Source organism: Brachionichthys hirsutus, chromosome 9 (assembly GCF_040956055.1).
Source record: "Brachionichthys hirsutus isolate HB-005 chromosome 9, CSIRO-AGI_Bhir_v1, whole genome shotgun sequence".
Taxonomy (NCBI): Eukaryota; Metazoa; Chordata; class Actinopteri; order Lophiiformes; family Brachionichthyidae; genus Brachionichthys; species Brachionichthys hirsutus.
In genome coordinates, this window is record NC_090905.1 from 3,579,303 (window position 1) to 3,598,785 (window position 19,483).

General features: G+C 43.8%; 3 protein-coding genes across 4 annotated transcripts; 1 reads left to right on the forward strand and 2 right to left on the reverse strand.

Moving 5' to 3' along the window:
* Window positions 1-1,450: 1,450 nt before the first annotated feature.
* Window positions 1,451-4,546, reverse strand: dda1 (DET1 and DDB1 associated 1). 2 transcript variants are annotated; one of them, XM_068743359.1, is made up of 6 exons: window positions 4,477-4,546; window positions 4,230-4,377; window positions 3,705-3,785; window positions 3,457-3,508; window positions 3,256-3,317; window positions 1,451-3,153 (listed from the first exon to the last, which is right to left on the reverse strand). In XM_068743359.1, the coding sequence occupies exons 2-6, from the start codon at window positions 4,236-4,238 to the stop codon at window positions 3,049-3,051; spliced, it is 309 nt and encodes a 102-aa protein (XP_068599460.1). In that variant the 5' UTR covers window positions 4,239-4,377; window positions 4,477-4,546; the 3' UTR covers window positions 1,451-3,048. The 2 variants fall into 2 exon arrangements, with proteins under 2 accessions (XP_068599460.1, XP_068599459.1); XM_068743358.1 differs by having other exon boundaries at window positions 4,230-4,517.
* Window positions 4,547-7,102: 2,556 nt separating this feature from the next.
* Window positions 7,103-9,294, forward strand: abhd8b (abhydrolase domain containing 8b). Its single transcript, XM_068743167.1, has 4 exons — window positions 7,103-7,899; window positions 8,088-8,258; window positions 8,713-8,929; window positions 9,049-9,294. Exons 1-4 carry the CDS (start codon window positions 7,103-7,105, stop codon window positions 9,292-9,294), a joined length of 1,431 nt encoding a protein of 476 aa, XP_068599268.1.
* A 350-nt stretch (window positions 9,295-9,644) lies between these two features.
* On the reverse strand, window positions 9,645-18,808 carry ptprc (protein tyrosine phosphatase receptor type C). The gene is made up of 29 exons (XM_068743166.1): window positions 18,774-18,808; window positions 18,570-18,668; window positions 18,399-18,428; window positions 18,044-18,313; window positions 17,728-17,961; window positions 17,528-17,641; window positions 17,227-17,361; window positions 16,967-17,119; window positions 16,532-16,678; window positions 16,193-16,401; window positions 16,046-16,106; window positions 15,849-15,957; window positions 15,611-15,648; window positions 15,229-15,338; window positions 15,015-15,105; window positions 14,781-14,857; window positions 14,622-14,658; window positions 14,445-14,542; window positions 14,026-14,151; window positions 13,757-13,914; window positions 13,382-13,517; window positions 12,991-13,140; window positions 12,741-12,831; window positions 12,490-12,626; window positions 12,137-12,271; window positions 11,935-12,045; window positions 11,701-11,861; window positions 11,093-11,228; window positions 9,645-10,972 (listed from the first exon to the last, which is right to left on the reverse strand). The coding sequence occupies exons 2-29, from the start codon at window positions 18,601-18,603 to the stop codon at window positions 10,694-10,696; spliced, it is 3,567 nt and encodes a 1,188-aa protein (XP_068599267.1). The 5' UTR covers window positions 18,604-18,668; window positions 18,774-18,808; the 3' UTR covers window positions 9,645-10,693.
* Between the last annotated feature and the right edge of the window lie 675 nt (window positions 18,809-19,483).

Here is a 19,483-nt window from a genome sequence, read left to right on the forward strand (position 1 = left end):
CAAGGGTCCTCCCTTTCCGAGGCCATGGCACTGTAAGCTGTCGGACGGAAACATTAACTATGCATTTCCACACCATCTCTCTGGCAAGAATTGTGGCAATAACAGTGAGTTGCAGGAGACTTTGACATCTAACTCCCCAACAGCACACATTTTACTGCATTATAGAATCTATGCATCTTTTCTTTATATTCCCTCTTCTTTTTTTTTTACCTACAGCTCATCCTCTGTGTGTGACGAATGTCCCCTGATTCATTAGCCAAATAGCAAACCCATCCATCTATTGAGAGATCTGCCTGGTCTAGGGGTAGTAATGTTACTGAGCTGCAGCTTTTTTATGGCTGATTTAATGTGTCTGTAAACATTTTACAACAGCAACAAACAAAAAAACACACTGGACTAAAATGTACTTCCACATCAGGAAAAAAACCCCACAGACATAAATGCAATAAGGAAACAGGAGATAAACATGTATGGCCACTGCATCCTTTCGGTGTCAATCCACCCATTGTCCTATTCTATAATTGGATGTCATTGTTCATTATAAGTGCGTAGTACAGCTTAGAGAGAAATGTCATGTGTGTATCAGTCCCAAGGGCTGGCTGTTGTCCAAGGAACACGTGATAAGAAGCGGGATAATGTAACCGATTGTCATGCAGTCGAGTCAAGATATCCTCGTTTCAACGTTCATGTTGATAAGAATCCGGTTTCCACGCACAGGCCGGGGCGTTGGCCGACACTGGCACATGACGGAGGAGTTATGTGGTTACTCATTCAGAGAAAACTTTTATTCCACCAAGTATAAAGCATTAGCCAATTTATGACGGGCATGGATTCTGCAGATGGTGATTATCGGGGTCTTGAAATGAGCACTGATTGAGCTGCATTACCAGATTTGAACAGTTTGGGGTCTCTGTGAAGGCTTCCAGGGGCAACGGGACAGGAAGTCACAAAGAAATCAGTTCTTTTGAAGATTTGGGCTTCTCTAGATTCAGCAGCTGGGTCTCGTGAGATCAGTAGGGAAGGACTGAACTTTGTAAATGTACCGTCTTCTGGTTTTAAAGAGCGGATTTGAACAGGTGAGATTCTCACTGCAGCTACGTTAAAATCTTACTCTAACCTCAGATTAAGATTAGACATCCTCACAGAGGCCTCACTACGCTCTTCCAATGTACCACTGTACAAATACAAATCTTTTGAACAGAAATACGGGAAATGGGATTTATTTATTTTAATTTATTTTGTCATATTTTTGTAAGACCTGAAAAATAGTTAATAAAAGTATTTCAAGTCATTTTTTGTGTGTTGTGCTGCATCTATTTTATCACCATTGTGGCTGCGTTGCATAAAAACGTCACAACTTTTAGTTTGATCTTAAGACAAAGGAATCTCCTTACAGCAAACATGGCGACACACGGCAGACACCCAGTTTAAATCCAGTTTATTCCAGCGAAGCTAAAAACATGTACTGTACAGCGCACCACAACCAGCTGGAGCAAGGCTCAGCTTGTGGTCGACCATCTGAGCGGAAGCAAGTGGCTTCACGGTTCAGGAACCTATTTACAGTCGACCCCTTTCAACACACACATTGCAGCATCGTCTGGAAAGAAGTGCAGAAGCGACAGGAAGCTTCAACGTGACTCTGCTGGGCAGGGTTAGGGCAGGGAAAAGCTTTATTCAGTGTCGCACAGTATGATACCAATACAAACCGAATCTCAGGAACAAGGCAGGATGGCAACCGCACTTAGCTGTGCATGCTTATTGTGCATTCTATGGCTAAAAATATAACAGTTACCCCGCCCATGTTCACCTAAGCCAGCTCTCAATTCTGTACCTTACCCCGGGGCAAAGCGGGCCGGGCTACGATGGCATCCATTAAGGCCTTTGGACTTAACTTTCAATCGCACAAGACGACACTACACTTAGAATTTAACACTCATGCAAGACAAAGAAACATCCGCTGGCCACGCGGCTCGTTGTTTCACGAGGGTCGTTCTGTCGTTTCCTTCGTAATGTTTCACAAAAAAGGCAGACGCAAAGAAACTCCATTTAATTAACTAATTACATTTCTGGCAGTTATGTACACACGACTAGTCTTTCTCCAGACATCGCTTCCATCCATCGCCACCTTGCAACGCTGAAAAGCCAAACTCTTTCCTCCTCATTTTTTTTTTTTTACATCCTTTCTTAAAAGAACATCTAAGACTGTGAGAAAAAGCCATTTGTACAAGCCTTGCTTAGTCAGGTGTTGCCAGGTGTAAAAATAGTTCTCGGAAACACCAACACAACATTTATCCAACGAGCGTTAATTCCAGAAGAGAATAATATGCATATTTATAATAAATGCACATCTAAGGGTATTCTGGAAGGGTTGCGTCGACTATGTGCTGTTCTTCACAGTGGATTCTGCAGTCTATCGATTTAAATAGTGTGGATAAATGTTGCCATGCCCCCCCCCCCCGCCCCCCCGAGAGGTGAAACAGAGGGTGGGCACTGTGGCAGGAAGGAAGCTCGTTGCCGTATTTAAACAAAAGAATATTTATAACAAAATTAAAACAGTAACAAAATGCTCTTTGCACAAATCAAACAGTCCCTCCAGGCGACTCAAGTCATGTGCCAGTTATGGGACTGTTTAAGTGTGAAGTCCATGTCCGATCTTAAATATAATCTGACACTATTCATTCACTTCACACACACGATACGGAACGACAAACAAACACAGCTCAGAAAACATTCAGCCGCACGTTTACTGAACCACACAGGTAGTAGCCGACATAAATGAGAAGTTCCCCGCCTAGCAACAGCTCTGTTCGCTCGCTGACCGAGAGCTTCTCTGGTGACAAGAAAAAAAGGTGGATTTTTGTTGTTAAGAATTCCCCAAATGTTCTATGGTCAACAGTTTGCGGGAACGTCATCCCGACGTTCCAGAGCTGAATAGCGAGAAGTCTTTATTTAGGTGGGATTAGCTTTTGCTTCTGTTAGTTTACGCTGACTATACCCTGCAGTGGAAAACACAAACACAAACACACTCTCACACAGACACACATCCCCTTATGAATCCTCATTCATCTCTTGGCTATCTGTCCTGGCGATCTTCCTTGGGGGCGCTGGGCTGTCACCCTCTGCTTGATCCTGCTCCCTCTTCTTTGCTGCATTCTGTGTGACACGAAGGATTATACAGCAGTCAGTAAATTAGATTTATTTCTAAAAAGTAAAACCAGAATTGGATGTTTAACTCCAAAAATGGAACCGACTCACCTTTTTGTCCCACTGTTGATGGAGGTAACGCAAAAGGATGTTGGTTTTCTCTGTTACAATAACTGCAGAGAAAACATTGTTAGCATGTTGATGACATATTCGCTTACAACTCACTAGTTAGAGGATATTCTAAACATATCAGTTTTTCCTTAGTTCTCTTTTAGTAACTTTTACCTCGAGCACTGCACGTTTGTTACTTACTCTGTTCAGATGGGTATTCCCGCGTCGGAAGGTACACAGAGGGCCTCCGATTCTGTAAAACAGCACAGTACAAGTTAAAATACAGTCGTGCATTCTTCCTCCATATTTATGTGTATAAATCAGCACAGAGATTTACCTCAGGTATGAGCACATATTTTATTTAGACTTGACCTCTTAGTCGTCTCACATATCCCCTCACAGGGATTAAAAGCAATAATCTGAGGTGATGAATAATATAAAGGACTTACCGATGCTTTACAAACTGAGTCTGCATGAAATCTGCTGAAGTTGCTCTTGTTGTAGACGGGAAGTCCTTTCAAGAAATCAGCCTGGAGATGGATAGGGGGGGGGGGGGGATGAAAATCTGTCCTCCACTAAGATTACACCTTTCATAAAATACTCCCCATCTGTGGTATTTAATACTAGCCGTCCAAATGACTTGCTTGATATCAAACAGATATTCTACAGATTGCCTACAAATGACTCAGGATGCAGGACACAAGTTAGCCAGTCGGTGCTGGGCGTTCTCCCGTATTACCGACCCGTGCTGCTAACGGGCCTCCTGCCGCGATCAGCGCGCTGTCAGCGGCAGGTCAGGGTTAGTTTACGTTAGTAAGAGCAGCTGAGAGGACCGAACGATGCCGGTATGGCCTCTGTAAGCCAGTCCCGACCGGAGAAGCAGGTGTGGCTAGCGGCTATCTGTTAGCTTGCTCTGTGACTATACTCCTAATCTTGAACTAACGCTACAGGAATGACGCAAGTGGAATAATTACCTTCTCCATGATAATGCGAGCGATTCACCGACTTGTGATTGTTTTACTCGGCGTCTGTCGTCGTGGTGATGAAAGGCAGCGAGAATACGTTACAGTTAGCCACGCTAGCTTAGCAGCTAGTTCACCGAGATGCCTCTCTAATCGTGTCCTACGGGCAAAAACACAAATGTGTTAAGACGCAACTTGTTGTTTCTGTTGTATATCCGATTGTCCATTAAAAAAAATACTATATTCGGAGAAAACGGACCCAGGTCTTAATAGAATGTTAGCAAAGCTAGTTAGACGCGACTTCTGTAGCTAGCATGACGGCTGGGAGGACGCGACACAGCGTTTATGGCCACGCCCACGAGAGCGGTCATTGGTTGGCTTTCGCTCTGAGAGCGAATCATTAGACAAGACGTTTTAAGCCCTCCCTTAAACTTTAAGGGTTTGTTTCTCACATGGCGAGGTTTGTAAAAGAAACATTACGCGCTTGCTTTAACACGCTTTTATAATTATTAATTATTATGTTTTACTTTAACTGATCATTAGCTTCAAACCAAAAACTCATTGGAAATTCAACAGGATCCGTTCAATCTATTGAGCTAGTTTATTTGTAGTATACATGCCAGTTTAAATTTTCATTAACCTGACTCACTTAGAGTGGTTTATTGTATATGTTTTAATTTATTTAATATAGTCGTAAAAAATAAACAGGTGTTTGTTGTAACTGAAGCCATGGTGGTTACAAAGGTTTGGCAAAATATTCGTGAAATAACTCGAATTTCATGGAACTTTATTGCCATAATATCTAGATTCGAATCTCTTTCACAGCAGAATGCTTTCCTGACTATTGTAGGTGACGCTTCCTTATTAAGATTAAATAACATAATTATGACAAAAAAAAAAGAGGCTTGTCCTGATCATCGGTGTCACGTGAGTCGAAAGTGGCGCTTCAGGTTAAAAAGTAGGCAAATTTCATGAATAAACAATCCTATCTTTCACTGAATGAATCTAAATACATCTTTTAATCTGAACATAAAACGCCTGCTGCGTCACAGAACAGCAGGAGGCAGCGCGACACTGGCCACAACCTGAACCTGGATCTTTACGCGCATCCACCTGCGCTCAGGAGCATTTGGATCGATCCGTGACCCGCAGAAAGATGCTGTCGGTAGACCGGTGCTGCCCGCCGTGCGGAGCCTCCCTGCAGGAGCCACAGCAATTAGATTATTGGATTGGCTGCAACAGATTACAGCGCTCCTCCTCCCCCCGCGCCTCGTAAGAAAATCACAACAATTTGATCTCAAGCGGAATTTTCATAAACAGGTAAGCAACTATTTTATCGTTTTATTTTAATTTACTGTTGTTTATGACGCATATTAATGTCAAAACACCAGAACATCATTGGTCGCTGTACATTTCTTTGCAGCATCAAGCTGTTGAATGTTTTGACATGAAATGAACGTCATTAGAAACAGATTAGACTCCAGGGTGAAAGTGAACGCACGTTAAAACACAACAGCAGGTAAAACGCGCGTATGGAACGAGTTCATTGTTTCGTGTCTGAAGACTTTGTAAATCTTTTATATTTACTTGCGCCAAGGAGGTTATTTATGTTTTTGACGGCGTGCGACTGTCTGTCTGTCTGTCTGTCTGTCTGTCTGTCTGTCTGTCTGTCTGCCTGTCTGTCTGTCTGTCTGTCTGTTTGCTAGTTAGTTAGCAGGATAACGGAAAAACTGTTGGATGGATCTTGATAAGAAAAAAATGTGAGCATGGGTCTTTGTCTAATTTAGATCCCATTAAACTTTGAGAGCAATCCGGATACCTGTCTGGATACCAAAAATAAAATAAAATAATAAAAATCCAGATTTTCCCATTGACGATATGAAAATGGCCTGCTCAGCCTCTTCCGAGTCAGATCACACAGGAAATCACAAGTGACCAGGTAAAGCACGTGCAAGTACAAGAAAAAGGGGCAAGAGAATACCCAGCAGGGCGGGAATGCTGAACCTCATTGTGTCCTTATCGCCAGATGAAAAGTAGCAGAGGGTAAAACTGCTGCCACACAGTGACTTGGTGCTAGTCCAGGGTGTAGATGCACAGATTGTGTTGTATAATCCCCTTAAGCAGGGAGGGGAGCAACAGGAAGGAAGGATAATGTCACCAGCAGGGAGACTTGCAAACCTTACTTGGCTGCAGTTACCAAGGTTGATAATCACCAACAACCTCAAAACAAACTGCAGCTGTCGTGTGAATGAAACGCATCTTCGCTGTTTTAAGTCATATACCGAAGCAATAATCGAACTCCCCTTTTATTCTTTCATATCATGTCTGAAGTATAACAACTCAGCCGCACTTCGCAAATGTGCCATTCATTGCTGCTCGTCGTTCTGTTGGTTTGACTGGCTGGGTGATCACATGGTGGACAGCTTTAACCCAGGGAGCTATTACTGTCCCCGTCTATTAATACCCTAAAAGTCCATTAAAAGTCCTCGCTTGAAGGAAGACGTTGCTCAATAAAATCTGACAGGAAGTCCCCAAGGGTTTGAGTTTGATGCGTGTAAATGCACAGGCTGGTGTTTACCTGCGTGCGAGCGGTCGCAGACTCAAATGTCCATTTGATGTACAGACTTAAAGTCGCTTTGAAGCTAAAATAAGAAATGAATCTCGTGTTTCTTAAAAGTGACAGATAATGCAGTGATAAAGGGATTCCTGGGGTGGGCGCTCATATATGTGGGAGAACCTTTGATGAAAGTATAAGTTATTATTTTTTTGGAACACAGTTGTGACATAGAGGAATGAAAATAAAGATATAAATACTTTGAGTTTTGCCTGTGTGTAGACGTTCATCCGTTCTTATAAATGAATGTGTTCCCTGCAGACTGGCGGCCATGCTGACGACCTTGATGGAGGGTCTTCTGCGCTGCCTGTGCTCAAAGTCTACAAACGTCGTGGTTCCCGTAGAGACCTCAGAGTCAGCCGACGGCTACGAGTTCGTGGAGGTGAAGCCAGGCCGTGTCTTGCGGGTTCGACATATCATTCCTGACCGGCCCGTGGTGGAGGAACCCACAGGAGTGGGTGGGAGTGTCAGTTGCAAACGGAAGATCACAGTATTTCGTAACGGGCAGCTTTTTGTCGAGAACTTGGGTGAAAGGGCGAGTGCTGAGCTGAAAAGCTGCCAAAATGGAAATGCAGAACCAAACCGTGCCGGGGAGGTTGAAATGACAGACTGTGGAAACTCCTCGCCGCCCGTCAGCCTACCCGAGGCCAAGTCTGAGTCTCTCACTGATGGAAAAGATGGGATACATGAAAGAGGAGCAGGAGGAGATGCTCCTGCTGGTCCTCCGGCCGATCAGTCGCAGCAAGCCAGGAGGCGCAAGTGGAAGCCCAAGCGCACTGTGGTGATAGACAGCGAGAGGAAGATATCAGCCTGCAAAGAGACGCATCCAGACGTGGCGCTTTTCTTCATTCACGGAGTGGGAGGCTCGCTGGACATCTGGGGAAGCCAGCTGGACTTCTTTTCCAAGCAGGGCTATGAGGTGATAGCTGCAGACCTAGTAGGCCATGGCTCCAGCTCCGCACCACAGGTAGCTGCTGCATACACGTTTTACGCCTTGGCTGAGGATATGAGAATCATCTTTAAGAGATACGCGCGCAAGAGGAACATTCTCATCGGACATTCTTATGGGTAAGTTTAAGATCACAAATTGCATCTCAGTTAGTAATACAATAATATTGTTCTTTTATTTTCTTCTCTTACACTTATTTACACTCTTACACACTTTCCAGATGTGATTATTCTATATAATATAACCAAGCCTAACTACCCTGATTCTATCATGCCCTGCAACAAGCCATCTGTTCTGCCTTGCCCAGTGTGTCGTTCTGTACCTTCCTGGCCCACGAGTACCCGGAACAGGTCCACAAGATGGTGATGATCAATGGAGGCGGCCCCACAGCTCTGGAGCCCAGCCTCTGCTCCATCTTTAACCTGCCCACCTGTGTGCTTCACTGCCTCTCCCCGCTGTTGACATGGAGCTTTCTCAAGTAAGACAGGCGCACACACACACACACACAACGATAGCAGAGACAAAAAATAACATTGACATTTACATTTAACAGGTAGACATTACTTTTCTTTTTCTGGGGGGGATGCACTTTTCAAAAATGTGTTTAAATGTATGGTGTACCACAGGGCTCTGTGCTTGGTCCTTTGTCATTCTTGTAATGCATCCTATCACTCAAAAGACTAACTAACATTCTGACCAGTGTCTTAACACGGAAGAGTGAAAATGATCTCAAGCCAAATTCGAAAGACTTTTTTACATCTTAGAAAGGTTTTGCGACATCATGATAGTCACGTGAAGTGTGATATTTATGCTAATCCTACTTGCACGAGGAACGGTGTATGTTCATCACCCCTAGTTTAACAACTTTAAAAGGCCTTTGTGAGTAAGCCATTTGTCATCCAGGTAAATCTGCCCTGCTCTGCTCCATTCAGGGCTGGATTTGCCCACCAGAGTGCCAAGGAGAAGCAGCTACTGAAAGACAACAATGCCTTCAACGTGTCGTCCTTTGTTCTCCGCGCCATGATGAGTGGGCAGTACTGGCCTGAGGGGGACGAGGTCTACCATGCTGAGCTCACAGTGCCCATCCTGCTGGTTCACGGCATGCACGATAGGTTTGTCCCAGTTGAAGAAGACCAGCGTATGACCGAGGTACGTAAAAGTTTCAATGAAAAGCCAACATCTCCACTTTTCACTTTCTCCGTACGGTAAATTGGACTTAATTCAGAAGTCTTCCGCTGTTGCTGATTCAAAATGTTAACTTCTGTCAGATCCTCCTAATGGCCTTCTTGAAGGTCCTGGAGGACGGTAGTCACATGGTGATGATGGAGTGTCCCGAGGCTGTCAACACACTCCTGCATGAGTTCTTCTTGTGGGAGCCAGCCACGCCTCTTCCGCCAAAGAAAGAGTCCAAAACACGTCCAGAGACTGCCAACGGCAGACCCGACAAGACCAGTGAGCCTTACAAGGTCCGACCGGCGACTGCTGACCAGACAGCAACGATGAGAAATGACTGATTGTTCCAGTGGTTACATTTTCACCCATTACATCTTGTGTGTCTTAATTGTGTCTTAATTCATTTTACTGTTTGTGACTGCCTTTAACCAGAATCCCATAAACTGTTGATTTGAAACTATTCTGAAATAAATCCATTTCAGTTTTCAGCAGCTTGATATCTGATATCTGGGATGGGCTTCCTGATCTTGATCCTTTTCAGAGACAGATAGATTCCCTAATAAGTATTTATTACTAACTTGGAAGACATCCAGTCAAACCAGGATTTATTAAAACATTATTTTGCAGAGTTCACACTTCTGTAATGAAAATTAGAATCAAATTAATGTTTATTTTAATGAAATATCACAGTGTCACAAATTTTAGAATTAATGACTAAATTATTTATCTTATAGAATAAATCTAGAATAGCGCACCTGTTAGTTTAGGGAGGAAATCAATATATAAACTATATATAAAGGATTATAACACAACACCATGTTGTATTAAATTTTAAATCTCATTCATAGATGTCTCTAACTGTACAGTAAATCAAATGCGCTCAAGTTTGACAATAGCATCTAGTAAGCTTTGATAACAGTGATAAAAAATGTAAATATAAACATCTAAGAATTTCTTACTTATTTTCATAATTACCTCCGCCGAGGAGGTTATGTAATCGCCGTCTTTAGCAAGATCGCTCAAAAGGTTCTGGATGGATCTTGGTGAAATTTTCAGGAAATGTTGGGAATGTTACCAGGAACCGATGATTACATTTTGGTGACAATCCAGAAGAGATCCTGGATTATGGAATCAGTTTGAGATTTTCCGTAACATTGCACTCAATGGAGCTTCAAAATGTGTTCCTTGATATCTCGGTTGATTATTGACAGATGTTTATGGAGTTTGACGCAGTCATCCAGGGTGGGGGCCCCTATCTTATCACAAAATTACATCCGGATCGGATCCAGAATGGAGTCAGTAAAAACATTTAATTTTTACATCGAATACCCCATTTACAGATTCAAAAACCTGTCAAAAGTGCACATCAACTTCGATTCACTTTTGCTTTTCATGGTTGGTGTATAAAGATACAAAGAACATTTTAGAACCTTTTGACGATGATCCAGATCACCATGTGGACGGTGTAAATCCAATTAGGAAGGGAAAAAGCTGCTCGGCGGAGGTCTGTGCTCTCTGATTGCATAGTTTTTATTATTATTATTATCATTTTGGAAATGTATCTTAAAAAATCTTATCAGTTTTTTAAAAATATTTCTTTTTCTCAAACAAAGCTAAACCAAAACCAGACTCTTATAGCTTCACAATGTTCATACATTCAGGAAGTATTTTAAAAGAAAGCATTTAGCTGAAGCATTTTTCTTCCAAGTTGAAATGCACATCCATCCCCCGCCGCCACCCTCAGTCCTCCACCGTGGGACCGGAACCGGTGTCCTCCGGTGACGCAACCTCAGAGGCTTCTTCTTCTGGCTCCTCGTTTTGGACCGCCTTCCCTTCATCCTCACGGGGAGCTGCCCCCTCCTGGTCGTTACTGGCAGTGCTGGCCGGCTGCTCTGCTGCTGCTTCGGTTTCATTGACAATGTGGACCGAGTCTTCTGCAGAAGCCTGCACTGCTTTCACGTCCCCATTCTGCAGAGGGTAGACGCCCTCAAGTGCGTCGTACAAGAACTGGTATTGTTCCTGAAAGTAGCACAGGAGTGTGTGAGAACACGACCGACCGACTGAGCAGCCTCCCTTCAGAACACCGATGATGCTACTGGATACTGCAGCTCGGAATCTTGTCTGATGCCTCTTCCTTACCACGCTGGAGATCATTCCGTGTCTCTCCTTACGTAGAGTTTTGGCCACTTGGAAAACATCCACCAGGTTCTCAGTGTCGGCGCTGTCCAGCATGTTCCACAGAGCGCAGAAAACCCCCGAACGAGACGAGCCGTCACTGAGGAAGTGCAAAACACACACACACACACACACACACCATAGCATTCCTTCCATATTGATGCATTAATCATGTGATCAATCACTGGAGAGCAGCTCATAAATGTTCTCCCACATTTTACGCCTTTGTCACACTCAGCCAAGACATTTTCATTTTCCTCTAAATTGGCTCTTTAGACCAGTTCTAGTGTAATATATACAAGTTGGAGAAATATGGACCCAATAATGTTTAAACTTATAGATTATTGGAATTGTATCTTTGTCCTCAGGGTCCTGCACTCTATATATAACCGCAGCCCCAGGAGAAACAGGAGACCCTGCGGGCAGGGGACACTTTGTCATGCCCCAATTATGAGACCAATAAATCTGGAGCGCCCTCAGAGGATTCTTCCTTGCCTGAGGTTGAGCCTTTGCGTTATCCTCGTGAAATACCTGGGGGAACCCCTGAGACGATTTCTGTGGGGTTTCCTTACTTGCAGTGGACCACGATGGACACGCTGCTCTGTGATTTGTCGCTGCCAAAGCTGCGCTTGATGGCCTTCATCATGTCTGTCAGATCTTGAGGTTTCTCCGGCAGCTCCCTGTTCACCCACTTCAGGAACTGGAAGTGCGTGACTGGCCGACTCTCTTTCCTCTGATGCGGGAGACGTGGTGTAAGTACGCTTGTGAGGTTGGAATGATAAATATGTGGGTCGCTCTCGCGTCACCTTGACGTGACGGATCAGCATGTTGCGTCTGATGAAGGTTGGGGAGGCATCCGTGCTCACCACCTCCACCTCAAAGTCCTCATAGGTCTTCTCGTCCCAGTAGACAGACTCCTGGGAAAACACACAGAAAACAAATGTGTTTATCAAATATTATGTGCGTGAAAGTGAACACAACAACACGCATGCTTGATATTTCGGGTACCTTATCCTCCTCTTTGTAATCCGAGAGCATGACGATAGCAGATGTTCTCTTCTGGTAAACCATCGACCAGAAATCAGCCACAGTGTCTGGCAGTGGCGTCTGCGCTGCGACGAAGGCGCACGGGCCCCAGTAACCCTGCGTGGGCAGAAAAACACATCCGTGTATTGTTGTACGCAGTCCAAACAAATTGAATGAGATGAATTTAATTACGCTGGTATTAAAATTCAGCTGGCTGCATGAAAGACGTTCATGCATTCAGAGTTAATGAGACAACAACTGCTGCAACCGGAGAGACGCAGTTTGTCCTGTTTGTTTCTCTCTTTGGGGGGGGGGGGGTCAGTAAAATAACATACATTTATGTATGAAGCATTGATGTACTTGGTGGACTCCTCATCTTCCTCGTCTGATGACTCTTCCTCACCCTCCACATTGGTGTTGCTGCCACGGCTGTGCCCTTCACCCATCTTCAGCATCACTCGGTTGTAGTCATCTGAGGATGGAAAATACTTACTCGTGCGTGGCTGCGTGTGCACGATGTGCACGATGCGCACGCTGCACTAGCCGTGCAACGTGCAACCTGACGCCGTGTTGCGCCGCTACTCACATGGGACGACTGATGAAGAGCGATTCTTCTTCTTGTTTTCTTCTGTGATGCCAGTTTTGCGAGTCGTCCAGTTTTTAAAGGTGGGCAGTCGCTGAATGGAAAGATTGATAGATCATATAATTCATACTGATATTAAGGTCTGTAATTCAAACAATTATTACATTTATATAACAATATTTCCCTTAAATATTTTTTTTGGGGGGTTGCCACATATTTTACTATAAATAGAGAGATAATGTTCCATGCACACCTCAAACTCTCCGTCTATTAAGGTGGGTTCGCTGCCTGAGCTTTTCTCTCTGAGCATGCTCAGTGTGCTGTGGAGCTCAGCCAACGCGATCTCAGTCTCCCCGAACTGATTGTGCTCCAGCAGCGCTTGGTGAATCAGGATGTACTGGGCCTGCGTTAAGGCAAAAGGCTTTCAAGTTAAGAAACTCAGAATATACAGACGGCAAAGAAGATTTCTTTAAAGCCCTAAATCCATTTAAGAAGAACAGCCTGTGTAAACTGACCTGCATCGGAAATGTGTTTGTGTGATAACCTCGGGACTAATCCCTTCTAAAATGTGTCGACACAGAGTCAGAATCTCATGTCAGGTTCTGCATACGTTCTGTTTAATATGATCTGAATGAATATTTCACCTCCACTTGAACCATCAGACATCTCTGCCTGCGGAGTCGGATAACGTAGCCGTAGATGTCCACTCGTCCCTCCGCCTCCAGACCCTCCATCATGGCGTCAATGGCAATGTATGTCCCCGTCCGGCCCACTCCGGCGCTGCGTGAGATTATAATGTCAGGTGACGTGAGCCCAGTTAGTCCCGTCATACCCTATGATTTCATTTTATATGTTTTTATTGTTTCTATTTCTATTTCTCATAGACACCATGAGAAAAGTTGCAGAAAAAGGAAATTGAACCCTCTCTGTGCAGCAAATATTTAGTCTTCAATGCACAAAATGCTGCAGACAGGAAAACTTGAAATGGGATGGAAACAATGCAAAATGGATGTAAACACCTGCAGTGAATGACGATGGGGCCACTGAAGAAATTCTTGAAAGCATTGACGCGCCGCCTCAGTTTCAGCAGGAGATGCGCCTCCTCTGGGATGCCATGATCCGGCCAGCTCATGAACTGGATGTGGGTCACCTCCCTCTCGGAGTTCTTCTCCCTCTTCTGCAGACACACACACACATTTCAGTGAGAACAATACCAACGACAATATCAATGAAATAGCTAGCAGCGTTGCAGGCAGTAACATCATGCATCATCATATTCCATTCTCACGTTAGTCAGACTGAGATGGCGAATGGTGTAATCCGGACACTGGTCCTCTGAGATCAGCTTCACCACAAACTCCTCAAAGATCGTTGCATCTTGGACGTCAGCCGGCCAGTACTGCACACACTTGACCTGCAGCACAACAGACGGAGACGTGAGAAAGAGTGGCCGGCAAATTTAGCAAATGAGCAACAAATCAGCAGCGCTGCTTCGGTTAGGAAAAGGTATATTTTATGGAGATCATATGGGGATCAGAGTGTGTGGATGGGTGTGAATTAGCTGATATTGTACAGTATTTACATTGGTGGCTACGATGCAGATGTGTTAAAGTAAAAGTCGGGTTTCTTTTTTTAAATTGTTAACATCTCTTTATCAATTTCACATTGTGATCAAATCCATCAAAAATTGAAAGCTGCCATTCTCACCCTGTTTCCCTCTTCACAGCGTGTTACCATGACGATGATAGAGGACTGCTGCTCCCAGATCATCCTCCAGAAGTCGCTGACAGTCTCTTCCTTGGGCCCTACAATGCACACATCATACATACTCTGTACAAAAATTCACCAACACTTAATGCAACCACACAGAACAATAGGCTATACCTTGAGTTGCAATGTACTTTTTGGATTCCTTGTAACCCTGTAGCAGGAAAACAAACGATGTTCAGCAGGATGTGTCAGAAAGGTTTGCACATTTAGCCCCTAAATGTTTCCCATTGTTTGTTCAATCTGAGCTGCAGCTCAAGTCAGCGTTTCGCATACGTCAATGAAGCTGGCGTTGATGTAGTCGCATCCCGCCTCGCCGTTTCCTGTGGTCAGCTGCACACGATTACAATCGACTGGTTCACGACAGAAAAAGGAAGGAAATAGAAGTTACAGGCGAGACACCTTAGAAACCCTAAACAAACTGTTTATGAGGAATTCTACAAACGCAATGATGTGATTAACTGCAGGAGAAGTTTAGTCATTAAAGATCTGAAACGCATTCAGACTCACATGGCAGGATGTCCATGTAGCGGTTCTTGGTGGCGTTGCAGGGCCTTTTGGCTTCTTTCATGCAGTAACTGAAGAATATTCTTGGGATGCTCTGAAAACAGAAGAAAATAATACTAAAAGACCCACAAAGACAAATTGTTCTGAGCCCCCACTGCTAACATCCACCCAAACTACAAAAATAAAATCCTTAAAAAAAAATATATATTAAATTTACCTGAAACTCATCCAAGAAAAGTCTTCCCTCATCAGCAAGCTTCCACTTGTAGGTTTGCAGCATGAGCTCGGCTGCAATTGGCTCGACAGTCAGCAGGTTATTTTCGTCGCCTGCAACATCAAACAGAATGGTTCAGTGATACTCAGTAATACTCAGTTTGTACTGCATGTTACACAAACTAGAGCAGAGCAGAGGGAATATTTATATTGTTGGAGTACTATTGAGTGATTTCTCCTGAAATATGTTTCAACAAAAGGAAAAAAAAAGGAAGACATCCTGACTGACTGTCACATATTGGAAACCAGTAGCTGCTACATGTGAATAAATAATTCAAAAGGTTTTTATTGATAGCAAATCCAGGAAAAAATCTAAATCTACTCACGTCTTGATGGAATTAACCTCATATTTTCATTCATGTCACTGCAAGAAGAGAGATAATTTTGGCTTTAAACCACAGGAAATACACAAAAGAATACCAACACAAAAATATTTATAACAGTATTTGGGTTAGATGTAACGACAATACCGTTCATACTCTTAGAATTCCAATATATGCTTATTGAGAAAACTAAAATCAGGTTTGTCATGATGATGAGAAAAATAAGTTGAAGGATCTTTACAGGGACATTCGACGCTTTAGGACGTAAATCTTGTAGACCACGAAAAGCAGAGCAACAGATGTGAGGATGATGAGGAAGACCAGAAACCCAATCAGAGCTTTGTCGTTATCTATGAAATCATAAAGAAACCGTTTCAAAGTTGTCACATTTATATTAACCATCAGACATATAGAAATGGGAGATGCTGTCGTACGTACACAAAGTGGCAGCCTCTTTCGTCATGGGCGAACTTTCACGCAATCCATTAAACGCCGTCACCTGGAAAAGCAGAATATCGTTTGGCTTTTGTGGGAACACGAGGATCCGATTCATCTTCTGACACCGAAGGTTGGGACGACGCATACCTTGACAGTGTAGGATGTTGAATAACTTAGATCTTTGAATTCAAAATGACACGACTTGTCCTTTTTACTGTCAATCTCCTCATCGCCGTAGAAAAGGCGTGCGATGTAGGACTCAGGAGGGCCGTTGAAATTCTTGATAGGAGTGCATACAGCCTTAATCGCATTATGACTCAGATAAGTCACCTTCAGGTCTCGAGGTTGATCCGGTGCTGCAAACATGGCGAAAAGAACAACATCTTTATTTGTATCTAAAATAAAAAAAAATACAATAAATTCAAACCAGTAGTATTTTATTTAATACAGGAACGAGCTGGAATCTTCTCCAACAGCCACACTCACTTCCAACGACAGTCCTCTCAAACACGTATTCCCGTTTGCCGACATTCCGGTCGTTGTAGGTGGGTTGGATTTCACAGGTGTAGAAGGTGTAGGGCTTCAGGTCAGAAAGGCAGCATGAGCCTCCCCGCGGCTGTTTGGGAGCCGCACCTGTAACATGGATCCATTAGCGCTGTTGTTGTTGTTGTTGTTGCTGACAGTTGAGCAGCGGGTTTTTGTAGCACAAGGTTTTATTCAAGATACCCGTAAATGTCTTTTTGCAATCAGCTCATCGTTTAGTCTTTTATCTGAGCTTGTGGACTTTGCATGGAGGCGAGTACGTTATCGGTTTATTTGGTTGCTTTGGTGAAGCAACCAGACGCATCGCTGTGCAGCGACATCCAAATGTTTATTCCTGAAATGAACTAAATAGATTTAATCATTAGGAATTTTACTTACCGTCGGTTTTCTTGCCGTCCGGTGAACAAGTGCAGCTGTAAGAAAGATTGTGGAGGTTGGGAAGGATGTCTGCACAGTTGTCACTGACGGTGGTCCAACTCAAACATAGGGACGTTTCTGTTATGTCCTTCTTTGTGTTGCTGATTTTAGGATCTGTCAGAACACATTTCAGTTTAATAGCACGGATGTTTCCTCTCTCATCCGCACGTGTCTACAAACGTATAGTTCAATGCAAAGACAGTAAAAGAACATCAACCTACCGCAGTCGATGATGAAGTTGACAGCCTCGGTTTTTATGATGGTGACGTTTTTGTAGACAACGTCACCGACGCAGCTGTAGTTTTTGAAGGGCTCCAACATGGATAAGTTCTTCGGCTCGTTTCGTCTTTCACGCTCTGAGGAGACGCAAAGATGGCACTGTTCCCTCGACAAATGGCATTTTATAACTCAAGAGGTATTAAATGTACATTTCTTATTAGTGCATTTAATCGTGCACATTTTCTCTGACCTGTTTCATGCAAAATCAGCTCGTACTAAACGCTTTCTCGTCTTCCCACCTACCGAAACAACTGTAAGAGACGTCGAGATCTTTGCAGTTTTCAGGTAAGTTCGTTTCTATTTTTGCAGGAAATTTAGTTGGAGCGCGCTGCGCTATGTCTGCTGGATGTAAGAAATCTGTAGACAGAAGAGAGGAGCGTTCGGGTCGAGCATGATGACGTAACGTGTATGCCAGGTGTTAGTCAGAACTCCGCTGAACGTACCGGCAGAGATGTTGCTGCTGATGCTAAAGGACGAATTCACACAGTCTTCCGAAGTGAAAGTTATATTTAAGTCTCTGCATATGTCCGTGTACGCAGGTTTGATGCAGAATGCTTTACTGTCATTACTGCATGCTTGAGCTTTAATATCATTTGCTGACAATGAAGAGCTGATGTCCCAGTCGCTACGGTAACAAAGTCCATCCGTGCACTGGACCTTTTCAATGTCATCTTTATCTGAAACAGGCAAATGATGCACAAATGTTTGAGTGAACTGAGACCAAGATGCAATCAAGCGCTATGAATTATTTTTACTTACCCATTTCAGTAGTTGTGGCTTCATTCCAGGTGGCATTACAATAGATTCGTCTGTCAGCATTCATTACAAACTCCACTTTATGATTATATTTTGTACATGGCTTCAGGTGTTTTATGTCTCGCAACGAGTTTTGTCCAGAGATGTCACCAGGTTCCGTTCGTGCAGGTCGTCTATCCTCATGGATGCTGATGATGTATTTGTATTTACCAGGGATAGAGCTTGTGATGTTAATCGAGAAGCCAAACTTGATGGGTGTGACGTCGTAAAAACCTGCAGACAAATCAAAGAAGATCATGAAGCCAAATCACTGGAGAGAAAGAGTCCAAAAGGGCCCGGCGACGGTCCGATTACTCACACTCTGGAGTTGGAGGAGCTTCTGTGGTGTCTGGAAAATGAATACAAATGAAATCAGACAAGGAAACAAGAAAATTCAACGCGTCCATATTTAATGGTAGTCTATCGATAATCCTAATCTTATTACAGTCCCACATAAGAACAACTAGGATTAAAGTTGCAGAGCTCCAACCTGTGGTGACTGTAGACATTGTGGTGTGAGGCATTGATTGAGAGTCCTTGCTGGCTGGACTGGGGACGTGTGAGACGGCGGTAGAAGGTCTCTCAGTGGCTGTAAGATGGAGAACATGCTGAAGGTCATCTATGAGGAGAAGTACTTCACTGCCAATAGTATAAAGGTTGTTTCCAGTAATACAGTGAACTGAGGAGGAAGTACCAGATTTGGGAGATGAATTGAGGGGCTGATTTGAGGAGTGGTGGGCGGTTGGTGAGGTGAGTGGAGGTTTGAGGGCAGTTACTGAAGGCGTGACAGGAGCGTCTGTCTCGGTGCGTGAAGGCGTGACAGGAGCGTCTGTCTCGGTGCGTGAAGGCTGAGAAGCGATGGATCGACTCGACACTGAAGGGAAAGTGGAATTTTGCTTTGATGCGTGAAGGCAAGAGGTTTGAATCGATACTCATCGGCACAATGGTGTTAATGAAAGACGTTGGATTGTCTCGCCGCGGTCAGAGCTAAGATTCAAAGATTAGTGCGTCTTCACTTTCGGAGAAAAATCAAAATCTTTGAAAGGTTTCTGCAGATCTCTCACAGAAAAGAAGCAACTTGAGAAGACGTAGTGAGGGAGGACATGAGAGACATGAGGGAGGACATGAGAGACGTAGTGAGGGAGGACATGAGAGACATGAGGGAGGACATGAGAGACGTAGTGAGGAAGTGCCCAAAATCTGACTGATCAAACCTTTCTGCAGGGTCGAGGCGTTAAAAAAAAGGCCTTTGAAGTTCATTATCCTGGTTGCTATGGCAATCAAGCAAAGAGCCACATTTGCTATTCCAGGAGACAAACTGAAACTGCTGCTTCCTGCCCTGCACGGAAAGCTAGCACCTCCCCATAGTTCAAACAGTAGTGTTAGCTTGAGCTAACCGCTAAT

Bases quoted from the DNA above. Each gene is read 5' to 3' on its own strand.
- ptprc (XM_068743166.1), bottom strand. From the start codon at position 18,603: ATGCCTCACACCACAATGTCTACAGTCACCACAG. The intron at 16,107-16,192 runs GTATGCGTCGTC...CTGCTTTTCCAG, and splicing joins CAACATCCTACACTGTCAAG to GTGACGGCGTTTAATGGATT. The intron at 15,649-15,848 runs GTAAAGATCCTT...CTCTTCTTGCAG, and splicing joins CTAAAGCGTCGAATGTCCCT to TGACATGAATGAAAATATGA.
- abhd8b (XM_068743167.1), top strand. From the start codon at position 7,103: ATGCTGACGACCTTGATGGAGGGTCTTCTGCGCTGCCTGTGCTCAAAG. The intron at 7,900-8,087 runs GTAAGTTTAAGA...TGCCTTGCCCAG, and splicing joins CTCATCGGACATTCTTATGG to TGTGTCGTTCTGTACCTTCC. The intron at 8,259-8,712 runs GTAAGACAGGCG...TGCTCCATTCAG, and splicing joins TTGACATGGAGCTTTCTCAA to GGCTGGATTTGCCCACCAGA.
- dda1 (XM_068743359.1), bottom strand. The intron at 3,509-3,704 runs GTAAGTCCTTTA...GCTGTTTTACAG, and splicing joins ACTCAGTTTGTAAAGCATCG to AATCGGAGGCCCTCTGTGTA. The intron at 3,154-3,255 runs GTGAGTCGGTTC...CGTGTCACACAG, and splicing joins ATCAACAGTGGGACAAAAAG to AATGCAGCAAAGAAGAGGGA.